Genomic DNA, 19,766 nt, shown 5'->3' with positions numbered 1-19,766 from the left:
AAAACACACAGTGCTGCCTGTCTGGTCTTCAAGTTGTATTTGTTTTCCTTCTTGGTGACGACACCTTGAAAAGGAAACATCTAATTGCTGGCCAGGCTTTTGTTAGGGCAAAAAAACAACTAATAATCGTAATAAAATAAAAGTAACTGAAATTGAAGGTATGCGTTGCCCGAAGCCAGCAGTAGACTGGGCACCGTGTTTGAGGTTTGAGGGTTCAGACGTTTTTCTTTTTTAAAAAGGATTAAGATCAAGTTCTTTTTCCAATTTGTTTTCTTTTATATATATATATATATATATATAAAAAGGAAACTTTCTGAACGATCTCAGCAGGTCTAATCGGTTATATAAAACAGTTTAAAAAAAAAAAAAAAAAAAAAGCAAGGACTGACATTTTTCTGTGTGCGAAGGCTGTGTAATTTAGTTTCTATTCAGAGCGGAAAAGATTCAGATGATCCACTCAGGCAATTCCATTTAAACCGCTATTGATTTCCAATTAAAAAATATATATATATACCTGCTGTGCTATTCCTAGTACAATGTTATCCACTCAGGCCAAAGCTAATGTATTCTGGACTGGACACTTAAATAGCAAGCAGCTTCATAACACATCTTCTTTTCTGTGATGTTTGCTATGATTCTAAGTGGTCTTAACTGCATTTTGTTTGACATTTCTGTTGATGTTGATAACTCTGTGTTAAGGTGCTTTGACAAGTAGTCCAGGAGCTGGTCTTCAGTTCTAGTTGCCTGTCACAGACATACAGGCTAGATCAGTCAAAATGTCTTTATATTAGTAAGCCCAGCGCCATCTAGTGCACAGGAGTGTACTGCCAGCAACGCAAAAGTTGCAGATCAATAGATGCTCTTGCTTCTCTAAATGACACCTGGCTGATTTAGGTGATGATACATGTATGCCTGGTGGGCAACTGGAACTGAAGAACAGCCTCTGATCTCAAGTTAAAGCTCCTCAACAAAATACAAAAAAGAATATATACAGTTTGAGTAAATGCAATAAGATCCACCCAGGACTGCAAACGTTCTAAAAAAGACAAGAAAAAAAATCCCCGGCTTCTTAGGATCCAGCCTTTGCAACCCGTCTTAATAGAGGTAAAGAAAAATTAGACTGCCATTTAGGAACTTGTTTTAAAAGCATGTTGACAAAGAAAAAACAATCTGGTTTCTGTGTTAGTTTGGACCCCTGGTGCTTGTATGCATCGTAAGGCTGTCTGGCTCCTGGGCCATGACAAAAAATGATGAACAAAACCATATGTGTTGACACGGCTGCACCTCTATGCTCAGCACAAGCAATACTGAGCCAAATGAAAATGAACAGTACAAATTGGGTTCTTTCCATTCATATCAGTCCTGCTATCCGTCCCTCTCTCTGTGTACAGAAACACATACAGCGTGGTCGCTCACCTGCGACTACAAATCTTTCCAAGGCCTGCTCCCCGCGCTACTGCTCCAAGCGCTGACCTTATACAATCACTCCATCTGATGAATGCATTCTGCATGACTTCCACCGAGCCCGTGACTCACTCGCAAAGCCACAGGCACTACCCACAGACTGACACAAATGGGAGCCTACAGCGGATCTAATCCATCTCGGGAGCCCCGAGGATCAGCTTCACTGTGTTTAATGCGTACAAGACTCTTGGCACGCACGTCACTGCTGCCAAAGAGAGAAAGACACACAATCGTTTGCATTTTCTCTGAACACTGCAGTGTTAATGAAATGCGTGAGAGTTAGAGAGATAGACCGGAATCGTAACCAGAAGAAAGGGGCTACAATTCTAAACACCCTCAAAACATGCCCGAGTGCATTTCACTGCAATTCACACATTGAATAAAGGAGTGTTAGGGGCAAAGTTAAATAGCACAGGGTACATCTGTGAGGTGCTGAGATTAGAAGATGTCCTCATTAGTTCGCTAGGATGGTAGTTTGGCATTTTGGTGGTCTGCTCATTGAGATTCCCTCTATACACCTCAGATCAAAGGCATGCCTTCTTTTCTGCCTCGAATGCAGAGGGGCAATTCTAGATGTGCAAGCAGTGAATACAAGATTAAAAAGTCTGAAAAGGTTTCATTAAATGTGAACATAAAAAACTTTCAAATGAAGATTATTATTTTATTTATTTACTATTCCCTCCCCCTCGTCCAAATGATGGCCGATCGAAAGCAGATTGCGTTGCCCAAATATTCGTCGTCCTCTCCTGTTTTAATGAAGGGTTATCCTTTGCAGCTGGATACGGACAGATTAAAAACCACGCTCTTTCTCCCTCTCTCTCTCCTTTCTGCCTTGACTTTTCTCAACCCTGTCTTATATCTCATCAACACAACCTGCAAACAGAGCAGAAAAAAAAAAAAACATCACTCACTGTATAATGCAATACAACAGATGTCTTGGACTGACAAGTATCAGCTATTTCCTTCTTAAAAACTGGTCACCAGCAGAGGCAGGACAGAGCACATACACTATTACAACGAACGGATGACCATGTGCATCACAATACATTTCATGGTCCCGAGGGACTTGTTAGTAAGATTTGTATTTACAAAAAGAGAAAAAAAAAAAAAATTAAAAGATTAATGACTCAAACTTTAATGAGACGTGATGGATCATGCAATCATACCACCAATAAATCATGTCTGGAGCCATCTGGCAGGTTACAAGCAGCCAAGCAGTGCATTTATTGACATACCTTGGATTCATGGATTTACCAAAACACATTAGTCCAAGGCTATCTCGCTCGGACCCCGCTATAGACGACACACAGCAATAAGAGCCCCCTCAAAGTACTTCTTTCCCTTGGAAAAACAAACCACTACACTGTACACCACAAAAACTACTCAACCTCCATAACCAGGGGGGAAATAACACTCCTATTGTACAGCAGTGTCACCCACTACAGGTTTTACTATGAGCCTGATTAGCCACAGCGTATAGGTAATAAGCTCACGTGTGTCTTATTAAAACTTAGTTATAAAGCTATGCAATTGGAGTCTTATTTCCACCCTGGATAACACGGACCTGAAATCACAAAAGCATCCTTATTGTGGATCTGAAGAACTTAAATGCACCTGGGTAGTGTTGGAGAAACCTAGTCTGAAAGAAGTGGCAAGTCCATCGAAGCATATATTTGGAATATAATTATTATTTTTTTTTTTATTGATGATCACAGGACTTGACAAACATTATTGGTATTACCCATTCCCCATAAAAGATGACACAAGCCCAGAACACTGTTTCAAAACTTTCCAGTGTCGCCATCCTTGATAAGATGCTGCATCTCTGCGGATCAAATCAAGATTAAATATCCTCAAACCAGACAGAATCCCATAGCGCTAATTTAGCCCTTAAATTAAAAAAAACAAAACAAAACACAAAAATCAATGCTTCACCACTTCATCACAAATCCTGCTGAGATTTATTTTTCCTCTGAAAACGTATGTTTTAATGAATGTTTGTTTTTTTCTGTACACACAGGCACCTGGGATTTGGCTGAAGCCCATTACACTAGAGCCGCGTAAAGCCACTTGATTGGAAAACAGAGACAGCTTGGAAGCGGAAATGGGAGAGGAATTACTTATTTATTTATTTATTTATTTTTTAAATGTCAAGCTTTGCTGGATACAAAAAAAAAGCCTGACAGTTTGAATGTCACAGTAGTTTGCTTCAGCATCGCTCACCTGAGGATAAACTGCGAGCAATAAAAAGCAACAAAAGATTCCTCTCCCCCTCCCTCTCCCGTCCCTCCCCCCTCCTCCTCTCCTCCTCCTCTCCGTCCTTCACCACCACCTCCCCTCCTCTCCGTCTTTCTCCCCTCCTCCTCCCCGTCCTTCTCCTCCCCCTCCTCCTCCTCCCTCCCTCCCTCCTCCTCCTCCCCCTCCCCTCCCTCCTCCTCCTCCTCCTCTCCCCCCCTCCTCCCTCCCCTCTCCCCTCTCCCCCCTCCCCTCTCTCCTCCCCCCTCTCCCCCCCCTCCTCCCCCCTCTCCTCTCCCCCCCCTCCCCCCTCCCCTCCCCCCTCTCCTCTCCCCCCCCTCCTCCCCCCTCTCCTCTCCCCCCCCTCCCCCCTCCCCTCCCCTCTCCTCTCCTCCCCCCTCTCCTCCCCCCTCCCCTCCCCTCTCCTCTCCTCCCCCCTCCCCTCCCCTCTCTCCCCCCTCCCCCCCCTCTCTCCCCCCCTCCCCCCCCTCCCTCCCTCTCCTCTCCCCCCCCCCCTCCTCCCCTCTCTCCCCCCTCCCCCCTCCCCTCGGAGCATCAGCGGCAATATTGGGTCCAATTGTCATGGAGATGAGAAATGCAGTTAAAACAAGTTCTGGATTTGGATAATATCTGTATTTAATTATTTTGAGTACAGCATTTGTCAGTTTGGTGGATAAATGTTTCCTCAGGAAATCTCCATGATGTAAAGTCTTTGAGAACTGGTAGTGCCTGTTGCCAAATCTCACTGTGAAATGATGTGTAATGATTTAACAGCAAATGATTAGTGCAAAAGGCCACAGGACACAAATAATTAGATCGTAAAATTGTTGCTATCTGCTTAAAGACAGGAAGCATTAGGGGAAACTGTTTTGTTTGTTTTTCAAAGCAACAAGGTTGTTTTGTACATGGATCTCTCTGAGGGTGTACTGGACTGAAACTTAAACTTGTGCCAAGACTGACATTGTAAGCATTGGGCATTGTGTCAAATCCATAATAAAAATTGTATTTTACAATTTCAACCTTTTTTTTCATTACTGGAATAGGAGGTTTGTGGGTGTCTGGACACACTGTCAATTATTCTACCTAATCACTTGGTTTCCTTTAACCTTTGGGGAGACTGAAAGGCACTCAAACGCACATTGTGCAATCTTCATGGGTTCATCTTTCTCTAATAAAGGAGACATGTGAAAATGCACGCAACACCGGACTCCAGAAGTTTTCATTGGAAAAGACTAACCCAGCAAACTGTTTAGCATGGCTAATAAATGAACATGTGGGGGTACCATCAGCACACTTGTGACTTACTGCTTGTAAAAATGTTTTGCATGCTAGTTGGGGGTAAACGACTGCTTTCGTTGCTTTGCATTCTTTATCAAGTTCAAGAGTTGGTCTTTTTTGTTATAAATTTTGCAGGATGTAGGTTGCGAGTTGACATGAAGCAGTGATCTTATACTTAGTAACCAGATGTATACAAAAGGCATGTTTAATCCCTTTAAAACATTTTCAACTAGGTCTCAAGAATGCAATTCAATAACCAAGCACTTCAATGAAATGCATACAATTACCTAAACGGGAAAAAAATAAGCTCCCTTTCTATAACAATGGAATTTATCATCTACCATGCAATTATCACTCCGAGTCAGATCCCCAGCTGATTTTTGCACTCTCTTGCAACGCAACTGTCAATCTGCAAATGCACCCTGTCATCACATCATAGACTATGGGAATAAACAGCTTACATGTTTCTGTGTTCATCGATCAATGCATGCATCAAACTGGCAACAGAAAAAGACTGGAGCAGTAAGATTAATCACACTATACACATGGCTGCCAATATCTCAGAGATCCTTTATCACTGGCACTGCGCACAGGAGAAGAATGCCCAGATTCACTTTCATGAAAGTAAGTACAGCTTATCAATTTTAAGCGATCAGGTACTTCTATTTCAAGACAAAGAGAGCGTGATTACAGCATTTGCTAATCAATTCTGGAAATGCAATGAAAAACAAAAAAAAATAGTCTCCATTTTGTGACAGTCTCAAACATTAAAATTAGCTGGACTGGGGGCAGAGTTAGTGTGTGTGTATGTGTAATCTCTTTGTGCAGCAAATATATATATCAGTACTGGCACAAATTATAGAAAAAAACAAATGATTTACAGCAAGGCTAGGGCTGGGGATTGTATTGCCCATGTTTCCTCACTCAGACCCCTTACTTACTAAATATCTTGGTATCCCTGAATAGATAAATTTTTCCTCTCTACAAATGTGCTTGATATTTCTCACAAGTAGAATGGTACCCTGAAATGTTCTCTTTTTTTCCTAGGAAAGCAGCACAACTGCGGATGGGGATTTTGTTGCCAGATAACTTCACTCAGACCACTTGCTCACTAAATCTCTCTGTATCCCTGAACAGATAATTGTCTCCTCTTTAAAAATATGCTAAGGATTTTATTGCGCAATCCATCTGACAAGTTCAGTGGTACCCCAAAAATGATTACATTTACTAACAATGCTGTGTTGTATTTTTTTTTTTTTACTAGACTGGCAGCACTGTTGTTAAGAAGATAGACACAGATACCAGGTCTCTTACCTGGTACTGTGAAGTCCTGAGTGTAGAGGATGTCGTCCTCCACGTCAAACAGCTCTTCCTCATCCTCCTCCTCCTCTTCCTCGTTGTATCCGTGCAGATCCTCCAGGTAAGGCACCACTGTCATGCTCCGCCACTCATCCTTCGTCTCGGGGCTCGGAGGGATGGGGACGGGGGCTTCAGATGGGGGGTGTTTCTTACGGACCCAACTAGATAACAAACAACAGAAAAAAAAAAAAAACATGAGAAAACAAACAAACAAAAAATACGACACGACGCCTGTTGTTGAGCGAGTAAATAAAGGCACGATCGCCTTCTGTAGTCATTCTCCAACTTCTAAACACTCAAAGTGGGGTACATTTTACCTTGTGTAGAAGAGATGTACGTTCTATATCTGGAAGAAATCAGCTTCACACACACACAGTTTGTCAAGAGATTAGACAGGCACTCATTAGTGCTAGTGAGAAAATCTACCTGTATCCTCTCCTGACGACAGACCATCGCCGCACCTGAGCTTTCTCCCAGAACACTAGGTAACAGATCACTGTGTGATCTCTGTTTAATACCAAGTGCTACACCGTTGTGTTGAACAATCATGTTTAAGCTATACGTGTGTAACTTTCGAATATTGGAATCTATAAATGGAAACTTACTAACTTAGCGACTGGTATTGCGCTCATTTACAGACATTTATATACAAATACAACATATCAGGAGTCACCAATAAAAATGGTTATTGTATGTGCTGGGGAAAAAAAAAGTAATGTTAAAAAAAAAGGGGTTATGCTTCAGGGCAATCTAATACTTAATCTGAACAGAGAAGCTTGCTGACTGCTGTGGTACAATACTTGCACACCTGCCAGTCAACCCATGAAACTAAAATGAATCCTGGCAGACAGTATCTTCGCAGGTTTAAATTCCAACTCCAATGATGCTGATGCGGAGAGACAAATCATCGCAAGATCGAAAATCAGAACGGCATCACCTCTGCACACCAACTCCCGCGCACCAGCCCCCCCCCCCCCCCCTCGAAATGATTCATGACTACATCGTTAATTTAGCCTTGCATGCTAGACACCTCCATTAACAGACAGGCAGGCAAAGCTGTGAACAACTCATCAATGAGATTCCTCATCCGTTCACCTTGGGGCCATATCCCACGCACAGGAAAGAAGTGGGATGAATTAAGAAGTGTTTTCTGTTAACGAGAGCGAGGCGCAAAACAGCTGATGCACCCCGAAGCCCTGATATTCCCCTAATGAATATCAAAGCCGCTCTTTACGATTCTTCTTCATTATAGCACAAGGACTGGGTGCTTGATCTGCTGGATTCCCCCTTTTCATTATTAGGAAATTTAAAAAAAAAAAATGCTGAGAATTAAAAAGGGTTCTTCTGTCTTTGACACCTGTTTAAACTGCAGTGTATAAATTGCTTCCTGACAAACACTTTGGGAAACTCACAAAAGAGGGATACAGCAAAAAAAGGGGTTACAGTTTGAATATCCTCCACTCCCCTCCCGTTCTCCAGGTCAATCCAGGGATGGAAATAAAACTCCCATTGCATAGCGCTTTTATCCATTCCTGCTTTTACTAGAGAGTTTAATCGAGACACACCTGAGCTTGTTAGCTAGATATTAAACACTGCGGCTAATCAAGTTCATAGTAAAACCTGGAATGGATGAAACTGCAATGCAACAGGAGTCTTATTTCCATCCCTGCAATTTGAATCTGTTCTTTTTAAATAAACAATTTGATGAACAACTAGAGCTTTCCTGCACACTCATGCGTGTTAGTCAACCAATGCCCTTGAACACCCTCTTGGCTCATTAAAGCAAGCTTTCTCCTCAAGCGCGGGCAGTCCCCTCACCACATCATCAGAGCCGAATACACTTACAAGACACTAGATTGAGACAGATGCGTGGGCACTCCCTAAAGGAAAGGGTGAAAGCAGTAGCCATGAATCGCAGGCCGTACTTTTTTCAGTGCATTAAAATATATATCTTTGCTTTTCCACCTCCAGCTACTTAAACCCCATGCACAACTCTCTAATAAAATTACAACCCTGGTAATCAACCGCTGCCTACTCACGACAGAGAGGCCCATGCTGGTTAAGCAAGCGCTGCTTTTCTGAAAGGCGGCTTCAGTCTGACCCTTGCTCCTCCTGAACCAACAGCTTACTGTACGGGATCACAAAACTAATTTCTCTCTGGTCTCCCCTCCACTCACCTCACCGAACACACCAGCCTGTGGAAGTCATTCTTTCCCTTGTACATAATGAAGTCGTTAATTTGGAGTGTTAAATACATGAAAAACAGTAAAATAAATGAATGAATGAATGAAAGCGTACTCCTGTGTGCTTTATCACACGGTCTACACTAAAGTAACTGTGCTTTTACTGCGGTATACTGCAGTAAACTTTCATAAGGGTAGGACTGATAAAAAATGAACAGATATTAGTGTCAATGGGCCAGACAGTCCCCACCGAACAACACTCTTTCTATGCAAAGCCAGCAGAACAAGCGCAGGCAAGCTAGAGGCCTTGTGCATGAAAGTCATCAAATCTTTAATAGGTAACCCATTTAGCCAGTGGTATCTGCAGCCACAGAAACAGCTGCTGCCACTGAGGCTACTGGAGCTGAACAGGAGCTTGAGCACTTGAGGTTAAACAGCACCCACACAGAGAGCAGAGGAGGAGAAATCCTGCTGACAGGGGACCAACAAACACCTTCAGAGATATTCACAAGATGGCACGAAGGAAGACAAGGCAGAACACTTGTATTGCAATGACTGGGAAAAAAATAATTTTATATATATAAAGTGTAAAGCCCTGACTCTCTGGAGCATGATTCCCAGACTGCAGCGACAGACCAATTACAATTTAATTTAAAAGACAATTTCAACATTTACCTTAAAAGGGAAAGTCTTGATTCACGGTTAGGCCATACTGGCAGTATGCACTGCACTATAACGTAACACGCTGCGTGTAGGGTGCCTCTTTGTTAAGAGATGTCATTTCTGAGAGATGCTTAGCAGTGCTTGCTTGATTTCTCATGCATGACTTATAACTTACTATACATAAGCCCTTTGCTTATTCACTGTTTCAAGTTTTGTTTTTAAGTCAGGCGGCGAAATTAGGGATCACAGTACAAGAAAATAGCAGAACAGATCACCCCCCCATGCCTTATATACACAGAAACGGTAGGAATTATAACCGTTACTAATAATAACCCAATTAATAGTAATGATAGCTCACAGATAGGGGTCTTTTAGAGCCACAGGGACCCTGCCACAGAAGATTATTTTAAATGGAAAGGGCAATAACCGCTGAACTGCACAGCAACGCGCCCCCTTCTTGAGGAGAGATACCCAAGGAGCCGGGGAATTAAAAATGCATGCACTCCAGTGTGGGGCCCGAGCCAATCTCAAATCCCCCTGAACAAGAACACCTGCAAAGAGCTACGCAAGGAATTTAAAAAGCCTGGCTGCCCTTTTCTCTGTTTAAATATTTATGCCCTGTACTTTATTCATTTATTTATTTTTATTTGTGATACAGACAGAAATAGGACAGACGAGACAAAGATAGGGGGAAAAAATAATATTATATATATATATATATATATATATATATATATATATATATATATATATATATACACACACACACATTATTTTTTTTAAGCTGCAAGGTAATACACTTTTCCTGTATCAGTAAAAAGCATCATTTGCTTGTCAGCTTTTTTTTTTTTTTTTAACAGGAGGAATAGATGATGGTGATGCAAGAAAGAGGTAGGTGTGAAGCAGTAATTATTTAAATAAAAAAAACACACACCTCACAGTTTAAAGAGAGTTTATCCTCCCACAGAAGACGGCTCAGCAAAGCGTGATCATTATTATTTTTTTCCTCTCCTTCCCCTGCAGTGGGAGAGCATGAGGAGATCAGGCGAGCGAACGGGTATGCTGCGGTCATTCGTAACCACGGCAACCGCAGGCTGCCTTTTGCAATTAACATCAGTCCTAATGTAGTCAGGCACCATCAACACTCCAGAAAAGAAAAAAGGCGCTTATAAAAAGAGACACAGAAATTCAAGCCAAAAAATAATCTTTAAATGCATTACGCACGCATTTATCGAACAATAAAGTCTGTCCAATTAGGCAGTGCCAACAGAAACAGGCAGGAATTAAAATGGGTTCTCAGACTGCAAGCTTGGGGTCCACAAGGAAAAGGCTTGCAAGCGGAAGGGTCAGACTTCCACGTTAGAAGTCCTGCTGGGAGCGACGTGTTTTTCAAACCTATGCTTCACTGAGGAAACATGAGTCACGATAAAGGTAATGCATGCAAAAACTTAAGATTGCATTGAGACAGAAAATATTCATTCTTCTACCTCTACCTACGTGTGTGTGCGCGCTACCTGTCTTAAAGAAGGATGACCTCACATGTGAGACCCTGACAGTGAAAGCAGTAGGGCCATTGTCATAAGACCCGTATTGATGTCAAAATGCAGACTGTAGTCTTGTGGTTAACACACTAATTGCACTTTGCAATAACTACACATGAAAGTGTTTTACATACAATTTAGAAAAGTGGTCTGACTGCTAGTGGAAAAAATAAAATCAGGCTGGTTATTTTGCCATTTTCTTAAGATCTGGTATTGAGAACCACACCCAAGCAACCCTGTGAACCGCTGACAACTCCCCCTGCTCCCTCCCCACATCCATTTACACATCTCATCATCTGCAGTTAGGGTGTAATAGGCAGATAACAGGCCATTATATTTCAAAGGGCCCCTCTGTTTAGAAATTTAAGGAGACCCGGCATCAATTTTAAAAGCCTGTCACACCTCATAAATCACATTTCATCCCTTTTGTGCAAACACACAGTGGGGCAGCAAGAAGTAGCGACTGTAGCACCTGATTTCTGTGGAGACCTGAATCCCAATAATTGGTTCGTGCAGCACGAACAGAAAAACACTGAGGCGTATTCACATGCAGATCAAACAGTCTGGTGGAGGTGGCAATGTCTAATCCCTGCGCCTCTCCCTAGCACCAAGCCAGACCTGTGCAGAGACTCGATTCCAGCAGCATGACCTGGAAGGGGGAGGCATGTTTCAGAGGGACCAGGACGCTGCAAGCTCTTCAGAGAAGGGTGTTGTGTAATGTGCTTCATCTCTAACATTAAACCACGCCTTTCCTCTCCAAAACAGCTCTGCTCCAACACCAACCAAACAACAATTTCAAGCATCGTTCAAATTGCTGGTGTAATTTCGAGGAGTACTTGAAATAAAAAAAATTAAAAAAACAATAAAAGGGCTTTGAAAGTACACTGATTTAGTGTTACATGGGGCTGTAGAATTTTTATCCCCTCCAGGTCACTGTGTGCACATTGGACCATGTTAAAGTTTCCTATCTATGTATTCTATTTATTTGGGCAGCAGTGTGGAGTAGTGGTTAGGGCTCTGGACTCTTGACCGGAGGGTTGTGGGTTCAATCCCAGGTGGGGGACACTGCTGCTGTACCCTTGAGCAAGGTACTTCACCTAGATTGCTCCATTAAAAACCCAACTGTATAAATGGGTAATTGTATGTGTAAAAAAAAAATAATAATAATAATGTAATTGTATGTATAAATAATGTCATATCTTGTAACAATTGTAAGTCGCCCTGGATAAGGGCGTCTGCTAAGAAATAAATAATAATAATAATAATAATAATAATAATAATAATAATAATAATAATAATAATTTTATAATGCATTTCAAAGTTATGGCAAAGCGACTTCTCAAACACCACACAAGGTTTTAGAAATTCATGACCAAAGGAGATAGAAAAAAACAAAAACGTACAAATACTAAAAAGTCTTCTCAGCATCCTGTTGATAATTAGCCTGCTGATTTTGCCGGTGATACACATACCCATTATGACAGGCTAGAAAAACACACCTGTGTCAAAAACAGTTAATCGTTTCAACTAGATAGTGCAAGGATTTGTCAACTGCATTTATTCCCATCTCTGTAAAATGAATCGGTGTTTTATTTTTTTTCTGAAACAGCAATAATCTAAATAAAACTAGGTTATATAACATGATCTACATCATGATCTAAATTATACCACAGTTTAAATAATTACTGCTGGGATATAAATTTAACTTGGGTATGATATTCAAATGAGCATGACACTAACAGTACAGAAAAATCCTTACTTGTGTTGTCTTATGTGTTGTATTGAGAACCTCTTTGCTGGGTCATATTCAAGCATGCCTAAAACAAACAAAAATAAATCAATCAAATTGAGAGGTTACAATCACCACAGCAACACCAACATGCACAACACTTTGTAAAAAGCACAAGTCTTTACTCTGCCAGGTGTCTGACAAAAATAGCGATTTGCAAACACCAGCATATCTAATAAGTTATATTAGCATAAAGCCTGCTGTCATATATTTTTATTTTAACAATAGCGTGTCCTGCATTACGCATGTATTGTTACTTCTCAATTACCCCCTATAGTTAATTATTATCATTGTCTTTTTTTAATTAGTGTAATTTACTTTCATTTGCATTGGAGATCATAGTGCAAGCATTATAGCTACAGACTGTTTAAAATCTCGGGAGGCAGTCAGTGCGGTCTCAGAAAAAACAAGCATAAAGGGAATGGAAATAAGACTCCTGTTGCACAGCAGTTTGATCCATTCCTAATTGTTTCTACAAGTTAAATAAGACACACCTGAGCTTGTTACCTGTACACTGTGGCTAATCAAGCTCGCAGTAAAACCTAGAATGGGTGAAACTGCTGTGCAATAGGAGTCTTATTTCCATCCCTGTATTAAGTTCGTGGTTATAACAGGAAACTGAGATAGTTAGGGGTATTTTAAAATCACTGCCTTAGACAGATCCCCAAAGCATGTCCGCAATGAAAAGGGAATATGACCACAGAAGCCACACCCAGTCCAGATGGACATTCATAACCTATCCTGCCACTTTGGGTTAGTGGTGCCTGTGAAGAGGCTTAAGGCTAGGCTGAACCTCTCTAGTTACGACGATATTTAGACCCTAGATATCTTACAGGCAGGAAGATTTCAGTATAATCCGTTTGTGGGGAATATATCTTTATCTTCATCAGCAGGAGTCTGGGGCAATTTACATCTTCTGGCAGTCCAGGACTGAGCCACACTCGTCTTTCCTTTGGGCTAACCAGTCATCTTAACGGATTTTATTCAAATAACCATCCTAGCACGTGAAACTGAACCACACATAGACCTTCAATAGTCTTTGAAATTTTACAGCCATCATAGTGTTCAGGCTTCTTGGGGTTAGGCAAGGGCGCAAGCAACGCGATATATTTCAGTGTCTCTCGCTAGGGAAAGGGTGAATAAGAACGAGCCCCAGTGCCGCCAGTCTCCCAGTCATCGAGACGCTGTGTGGGGAGTCTGCAGTTGTATCACTCCCACCTTTCTAAGAAGGAGTCACTGAAACCTCTTCTAAAACTGTTCCGCTTCCATTAACCAGCATTGTTAATATAAAGTCATTCAAGCCAACCAGCTTTGTCAACACTATTCATAGAAGCCTGGACTAGATGGAAGCCAATCTGGAGAGGTTAATTCTAAATTCTAAAGAAGGTCTGGTGCATTGTAGCAAACGGAATAAAAAAAAAACAAAAAAAACTCCCATACTGTCAAAACAGTGCCCTCTGCTGAACTACATTATTTAGCACAATACTTCGTACTTTTATGCAAGAACTGCAGGGATGGAAACAAGACTCCCATTGCATAGCAGCTTAATAAGACACACCTGAGCGTTTTACCTATACACTGTGGCTAATCAAGCTCTTGGTAAAACATGGAACGGTTGAAACTGCTTTGCAACAGGAGTCTTATTTCCATAATCAGCTGTTATATTCAGAAATAACACTTGAGTGGCAGTGCTCACTTAACGGTGGTAAGTTAATGGTTGCTCATATTGAGACAAAAAGCCCCTTTTAGTGAGCTCTGACACTCAAGTGGTTTGGAGTATGGCTGCAAGGCTTTCCACATTGTACAATATTTTGGATATAACTGAATTTACACCTACAACAAAACAAGCAACATCAAGGTAAGATTAGTGCACCAGAACCTGCCTCTAATGCAGATGGAAGTGTTCGGGACGGGCGAAAGTTGTCCCTTTTTAATTATTCTTTTTTTTTAGCGGTTTCAGTGTCAGAGTCCCTTACCTCTCAGCAGGTCTGACAGCAGGGGCCCGCAGTCCTCAGGAATGCTGTAGTCTCCCTTGCCAATGTTTTCAAATAGCTTATAGATGTTGTCCCCTTCGAACGGATACAGGCCGGTTGTAATGTTATATCTAAGAAAAAGAAAGGACATGGTCCAATTCATTCCTTATTTAATCAAGTACTGCATAGAAAAAAACGAACAAATTCTGAGGAGAGGTGCGTGTACACACACACAGTCGCTTTCTGACTAATCCCGGCATTATTGCATTATAAAACATTATTACATTGCTGACACTATCAATCAAGCAAATAAATTACAAAAATTGAATCTGTCCCTCCAAGATAATATTGTTAGATAGGGACTGATTTGTTTAAAGACTTAGATTAAGGGTGGAGTGGATAGTATTATAACCATTTACTACTCTCCTGTATTACCGAACTACAGCCTCACCAGTCTTACTCCATAAATCAGTTCCAAGTCAATTTTCGTTCGCAACCAAAGTTTCAATAGCCACTACAGCTCAATCTATAACTAGTTAGTTAAAACAAAGAGGTACACTTGATTTTAGTTGTACTTTCACTTACAGCGTGACACCAGCGGACCAAATGTCCACTTTGAACCCCGAAAACGTGTCCAAGCCGTTGGCTATTTCAGGGGGCTGGAATGCTGGTGACCCTTGACTTGTCCTACACGTGTCGTCCTTTGCAAACGGATGCAACGCCTGGGGAGGGGGGGGGGGGGGACAAATTTACAAATCTGGTTTTGAAAAAAAGTCACTGCTAACTAACTAACCCAGGAATAGAAATAAGACTCCTACTGCATAGCAGTTTCACCCATTCCAGGTTTTAATACAAGCTTGATTAGCCTCAGTGTGTACGCAGCAAGCTCAGGTGTGTCTTGTTAAAACTGCTATGCAATAAGTGTTTTATTTCTGTCCCTGCAACGACTCTAAATTCTGTAGCTATGGTAGATGTTTTATATATAAAATGATTTGTGTACAATGTTGAAATGTAGATTTAGCCTAGGAGAGAAATATTTTAGCTGCGTATTTAGTTTTCAAGACATCCCCAACCCTCCAAAACAAATGTGTTTCGCCACTGAAAGAGACCATAGTTCTCTTTAAACAAACGTTTTTAATTGAACCCGGCCCCAGAGTAAGGCCCATTCATATCATACCTCAGCCACTCCCAGATCAGAGATCTTCAGAGTGCCGTCTGTCGTCAGCAGGAGATTCCCTGGTTTAATGTCTTTGTGGACAATTCCCTGGCTGTGCAAATATTCTAAACCATCGATTAGCTGGCAGAAGTACCTGCGAAATGCAAAACAGAAGCAGAACACCAAGTGAGACAGGCAGCAATTCCAACGGTAGTTTGTGTTAAATCACATTCTGTACAAGGGGTCTTACAATTCATCATGCAGCGATGAATCAGACACTTTCTTTACATGATACATCACATCGTACTAAAGGTATGTAGTCTTTGTATTGTGATACAAAACCAAAAGCGCAACAGAGCTAATTTCAGTTCACCAAATGGTTCTTGAATAAAGGGTGTTTTATAAGTGGTATGGATACATACTCTCCCTATCCCATTTCATTTTAGATCATTTAATGGGGCAGCAGTGTGGAGTAGTGGTTAGGGCTCTGGACTCTTGACTGGAGGGTTGTGGGTTCAATCCCCAGTGGGGAACACTGCTGTTGTACCCTTGAGCAAGGTACTTTACCTAGATTGCTCCAGTAAAAACCCAACTGTATAAATGGGTAATTGTATGTAAAAATAATGTGATATCTGTATAATGTGAAATAATGTATAACGTGATATCTTATTACAATTGTAAGTCGCCCTGGATAAGGGCGTCTGCTAAGAAATAAATAATAATAATAATAATAATAATAATAATAATAATAATAATAATAATAATAATAATAATAATAATAATAATAAATAGTCAATCTGGACCAGTACTGTGATATGTGTATATATATATATATATATATATATATATTGACCTCCTGCATTTCGTGATACGTACTGTATCGTGACATTAGAGTCACCACACCTATTCTGTGCATCGCGCACCTGAGGTCAGGGGCGTTAATCTATTTACATGAACACTGATCTTAGTTTTACTACAGCAAATAAAATGCAGACTTCGGGACGTTTCACATTTAAACACAATCTAAGAACAAAGAGTACTGTCTGGCTCTGCGTGGTTTAGCACTAAGTTGTAGAACAGGAGCTTGAGCTGATCTGAAATGCAACAGCAAATCACTGAACATGAAATGTCTGACCACAAAGTTTCATTATAGGAAAAAATAATTAGACTCCAATGAATGAAGCCACTAGAGAAATCGGGGTATATTCTGCTGGCTGATGTTTCAGGATTATAGGTGTTAAAATGGTACGATACTCACCCGTGAGTCTGAAATACTGGAAAGCATTTTTCGGGAACACTGTCTAGCATTTCCTGCATTCCACATACACAATACTCCATTACCATATACGTGCAGGAAGGGTTAAGGAAAACCATGTGGAATATCACTAGCATCCTACACAAATAAACATCTATTCAAACAAGATGTTATACATTAATGGAAACCAAGACAGTGCGATTCACCATAGGGAATCATTATGCAAGTTCACCACTGTAAATTTGCATGGTAATTTTGCAGTTTTTCCATGGTAATGGTTTGCCATGTTTTTTTTTAACATGCTTTACAATACTTATCTGAGCTTTACAATGCTTACTACATATGCTTTATTTTTAATCTATTCCATAGGTCCTGCAGCAGAATTAAGGAAAAAAAAATGCGAGAATTGAATCTCACCCCTCCCTCCCTCCCTCAAACCAAGATTGATTCTGATGCTAGGAATGCAATAATGACTGCGAGGGTCATTTTAGCCGGTATGACAAGCTGTTACGAATTCTTAAAGGAAGGAAGGAAAAGAAAAACAGTATGCCACTCACAGGAAAACATGGAGCTTGTGCCAACTAATCTTTGAAGGCTAGATGGGTTTTTTTTTGTTTTGTTTTTTAAATAGACTTGACAAACTGCAGAAATCAAACAAGTTACAAAAAAATAAATAAAAAGACAAAAAGGGAAAAATGTACTTCTAGCCACAAAGACAGAGATGCTCGAAATCAACTACGCAAGTAAAAAAAGCCTTGAAATGAATATCAAGCTGACAGCATACAATTACTTCAGATCATTTTCTCTACAGCACACCCCCCTTCTTTTTTTTCTTTTTACAGGAAGCCAATAAGCAGACTTTTCACCAACACAGCAGATATTCTCGATCAAGGCAAGTGTGTTTTTATAATGAACACAAGTACAGGAACAACAAATAAAGGGAAAAAACAGAATGCTTGCGTAGTAGGAAAGAAAACAAACAATTATTATTTATTTTATTTAAATTATGAAAAGCTCCTGCTCCAGCTAGCCCAGAACAGTCAAGCTAGGACGACCCTTCCTTATTTTTTATTCCCCCCCCCCCCATGTCTCATTCCTAAAATTCTAGTTGATGCAAAACTTATGGCCACATCTGTACAGTGCAGGGTGTGGGTTGTAATAGACTGGGCTGTTGCTGAAGGTTACTGCTGCAGCAAGTAAACAGAGACCTCCAGTGGCCACAAGGAGACACTGCAGCAAGTTAACTTGCAGCTATTGAACTCATGCAGTGGAGCCCAAGCGTTTGTTTATCAGATGCCTCTTGGAAATCAAAGTAAATGTACATTAATGACACGAGTGGTTCAGAATTCTCATGTATTACATTAAACGTAATTTAAGAGCTATCTGCAATACAATGTGAACGCTGATTGAGCCGTTGTGTTACAATTTGCAGGCAACGCAGGTTCAACATGCTTTACTAATAAATGCTAGGTAGTGAAAAAAGCAGAAGAGTGTGCTGTGAATTAGTTATACTACCAGGATAATATTGGAGGTAGGTTATAACCGGTAATTTTACCAAGACATATCCTAGACAAAGATGTTCTTCAACAGTGTCAAGGTGGTGATAAAGGATATATTTTCTGCTTCTCTTCGTTGTACAGCACGTCGACCAACTGAATCACATTTTTGTGCCTCAGTCTCCGTAGCAGCTGGATTTCTCTGAAAGAAACAAAAGGAAAGATAAATCTGGTGAGGAAAACAAAACGAAAAAACAACAAGCAATTTACCAAGGTTTTTTTTTTTTTTTTTTTTAATGCAATGTGCACAACTGTTTGTGAAAGGAAAAACGTCAACTCTTCTGACCGTCAGCCAGTAGTTGCTGTTCTAAACAATTTTCCAGAAACCCAAATATGATGCCTGGTACTACACTGGGACAAAACCAGTTAGCTAGCTAATTTCAGATTCCAAACCTCCCATTGCTTTGCAGTTTGATCCAATCCTGGTTTTGCTAAGGGTTTAATAAGACACACCTGAGCTTGTTACCTACGCACTGTGGCTGATCAAGTCTGTAGTAACATCTAGAATGGGTAAAACTGCTATCTCATTTCCATCCCTGACATGCATCAAAAGGTCACTGGCCTCAGTAATTTTATTTCTTACACTGCTGTCCACGGTGATGATAACTAGTGTTTTGCAAGACGGGGCACTCCCTCAGTTTCATAACATGCGAACGCACCGTACTCTGCAAAGATTAATTACACAAGGCTTCCTGGGTAGGGTTTCCTTGTGTCTTGTAATTCTCTGTGACATTTGTTTGACATGTGGTATGAAATATCTATGATGAAGGACAGCTAGGATGATCCCAGGACTTAAATGACATGAGCTATGAGGACAGGTTAAAAGCCTTAAAGCTCTTCAGCTGAGAATAAAGAAGGGAAAGTGGGGACTAGGGTATCAGACATACTCAAGAGATATTCTCTGGTGAAGAGCTGAGCCAGAATTGAACATAAACAAACTACAGCACAAGAGAAGGTGACAGTGCAGCCAGGTACATCAGGTATATCGTGACTGTATCAGGGATATACTGTGGCACTGGGTTAGACAGCACAGAGGTCCACTGCTATGCTATTCAGAATTCAGGCATCTAGAATTCAGAAAGCTGAGTTTACCTGGAACAAACTGAATCTACACAGAAAAATAAAAAACACACTGACCGATGACCTTGACTTGTCTGGACCTCCCTGTGCCTTTAGTGTCCAACCACAGCAGCAAGATTATAACTGCAAGCGGTAACAGGAAGCACCTTGGGTTATCTGGGCTAAAAAACTCCCAAATACAAGGTTACTGAGATTTTTCAAAAGCTCATGCATTCCAAGCTGTAGTTAAGATAA

The 19,766-nt window shown here is 40.8% G+C and overlaps 1 protein-coding gene across 3 annotated transcripts in view; it reads right to left on the bottom strand.

Annotated features, from left to right (window-relative positions):
* Window positions 1–19,766, bottom strand: part of LOC117962902 (serine/threonine-protein kinase STK11) — a 35,061-nt gene that overhangs the window by 7,895 nt on the left and 7,400 nt on the right. For all 3 annotated transcript variants that reach the window (XM_059014246.1, XM_059014247.1, XM_059014248.1), the window contains exons 3-9: window positions 18,511–18,594; window positions 16,900–16,989; window positions 15,663–15,795; window positions 15,071–15,207; window positions 14,489–14,616; window positions 12,483–12,540; window positions 6,292–6,497 (exon numbers count right to left, since the gene is read on the bottom strand). In XM_059014246.1, the coding sequence (XP_058870229.1) occupies window positions 6,292–6,497; window positions 12,483–12,540; window positions 14,489–14,616; window positions 15,071–15,207; window positions 15,663–15,795; window positions 16,900–16,989; window positions 18,511–18,594 (836 nt within the window). The remainder of the gene's footprint in view (window positions 1–6,291; window positions 6,498–12,482; window positions 12,541–14,488; window positions 14,617–15,070; window positions 15,208–15,662; window positions 15,796–16,899; window positions 16,990–18,510; window positions 18,595–19,766) is intronic.

This window comes from Acipenser ruthenus, chromosome 47, assembly GCF_902713425.1.
Source record: "Acipenser ruthenus chromosome 47, fAciRut3.2 maternal haplotype, whole genome shotgun sequence".
Classification (NCBI taxonomy): domain Eukaryota; kingdom Metazoa; phylum Chordata; class Actinopteri; order Acipenseriformes; family Acipenseridae; genus Acipenser; species Acipenser ruthenus.
The sequence above is the reverse complement of the archived record's forward strand: the minus strand, read 5'-3'. Positions and strand labels throughout refer to the sequence as shown.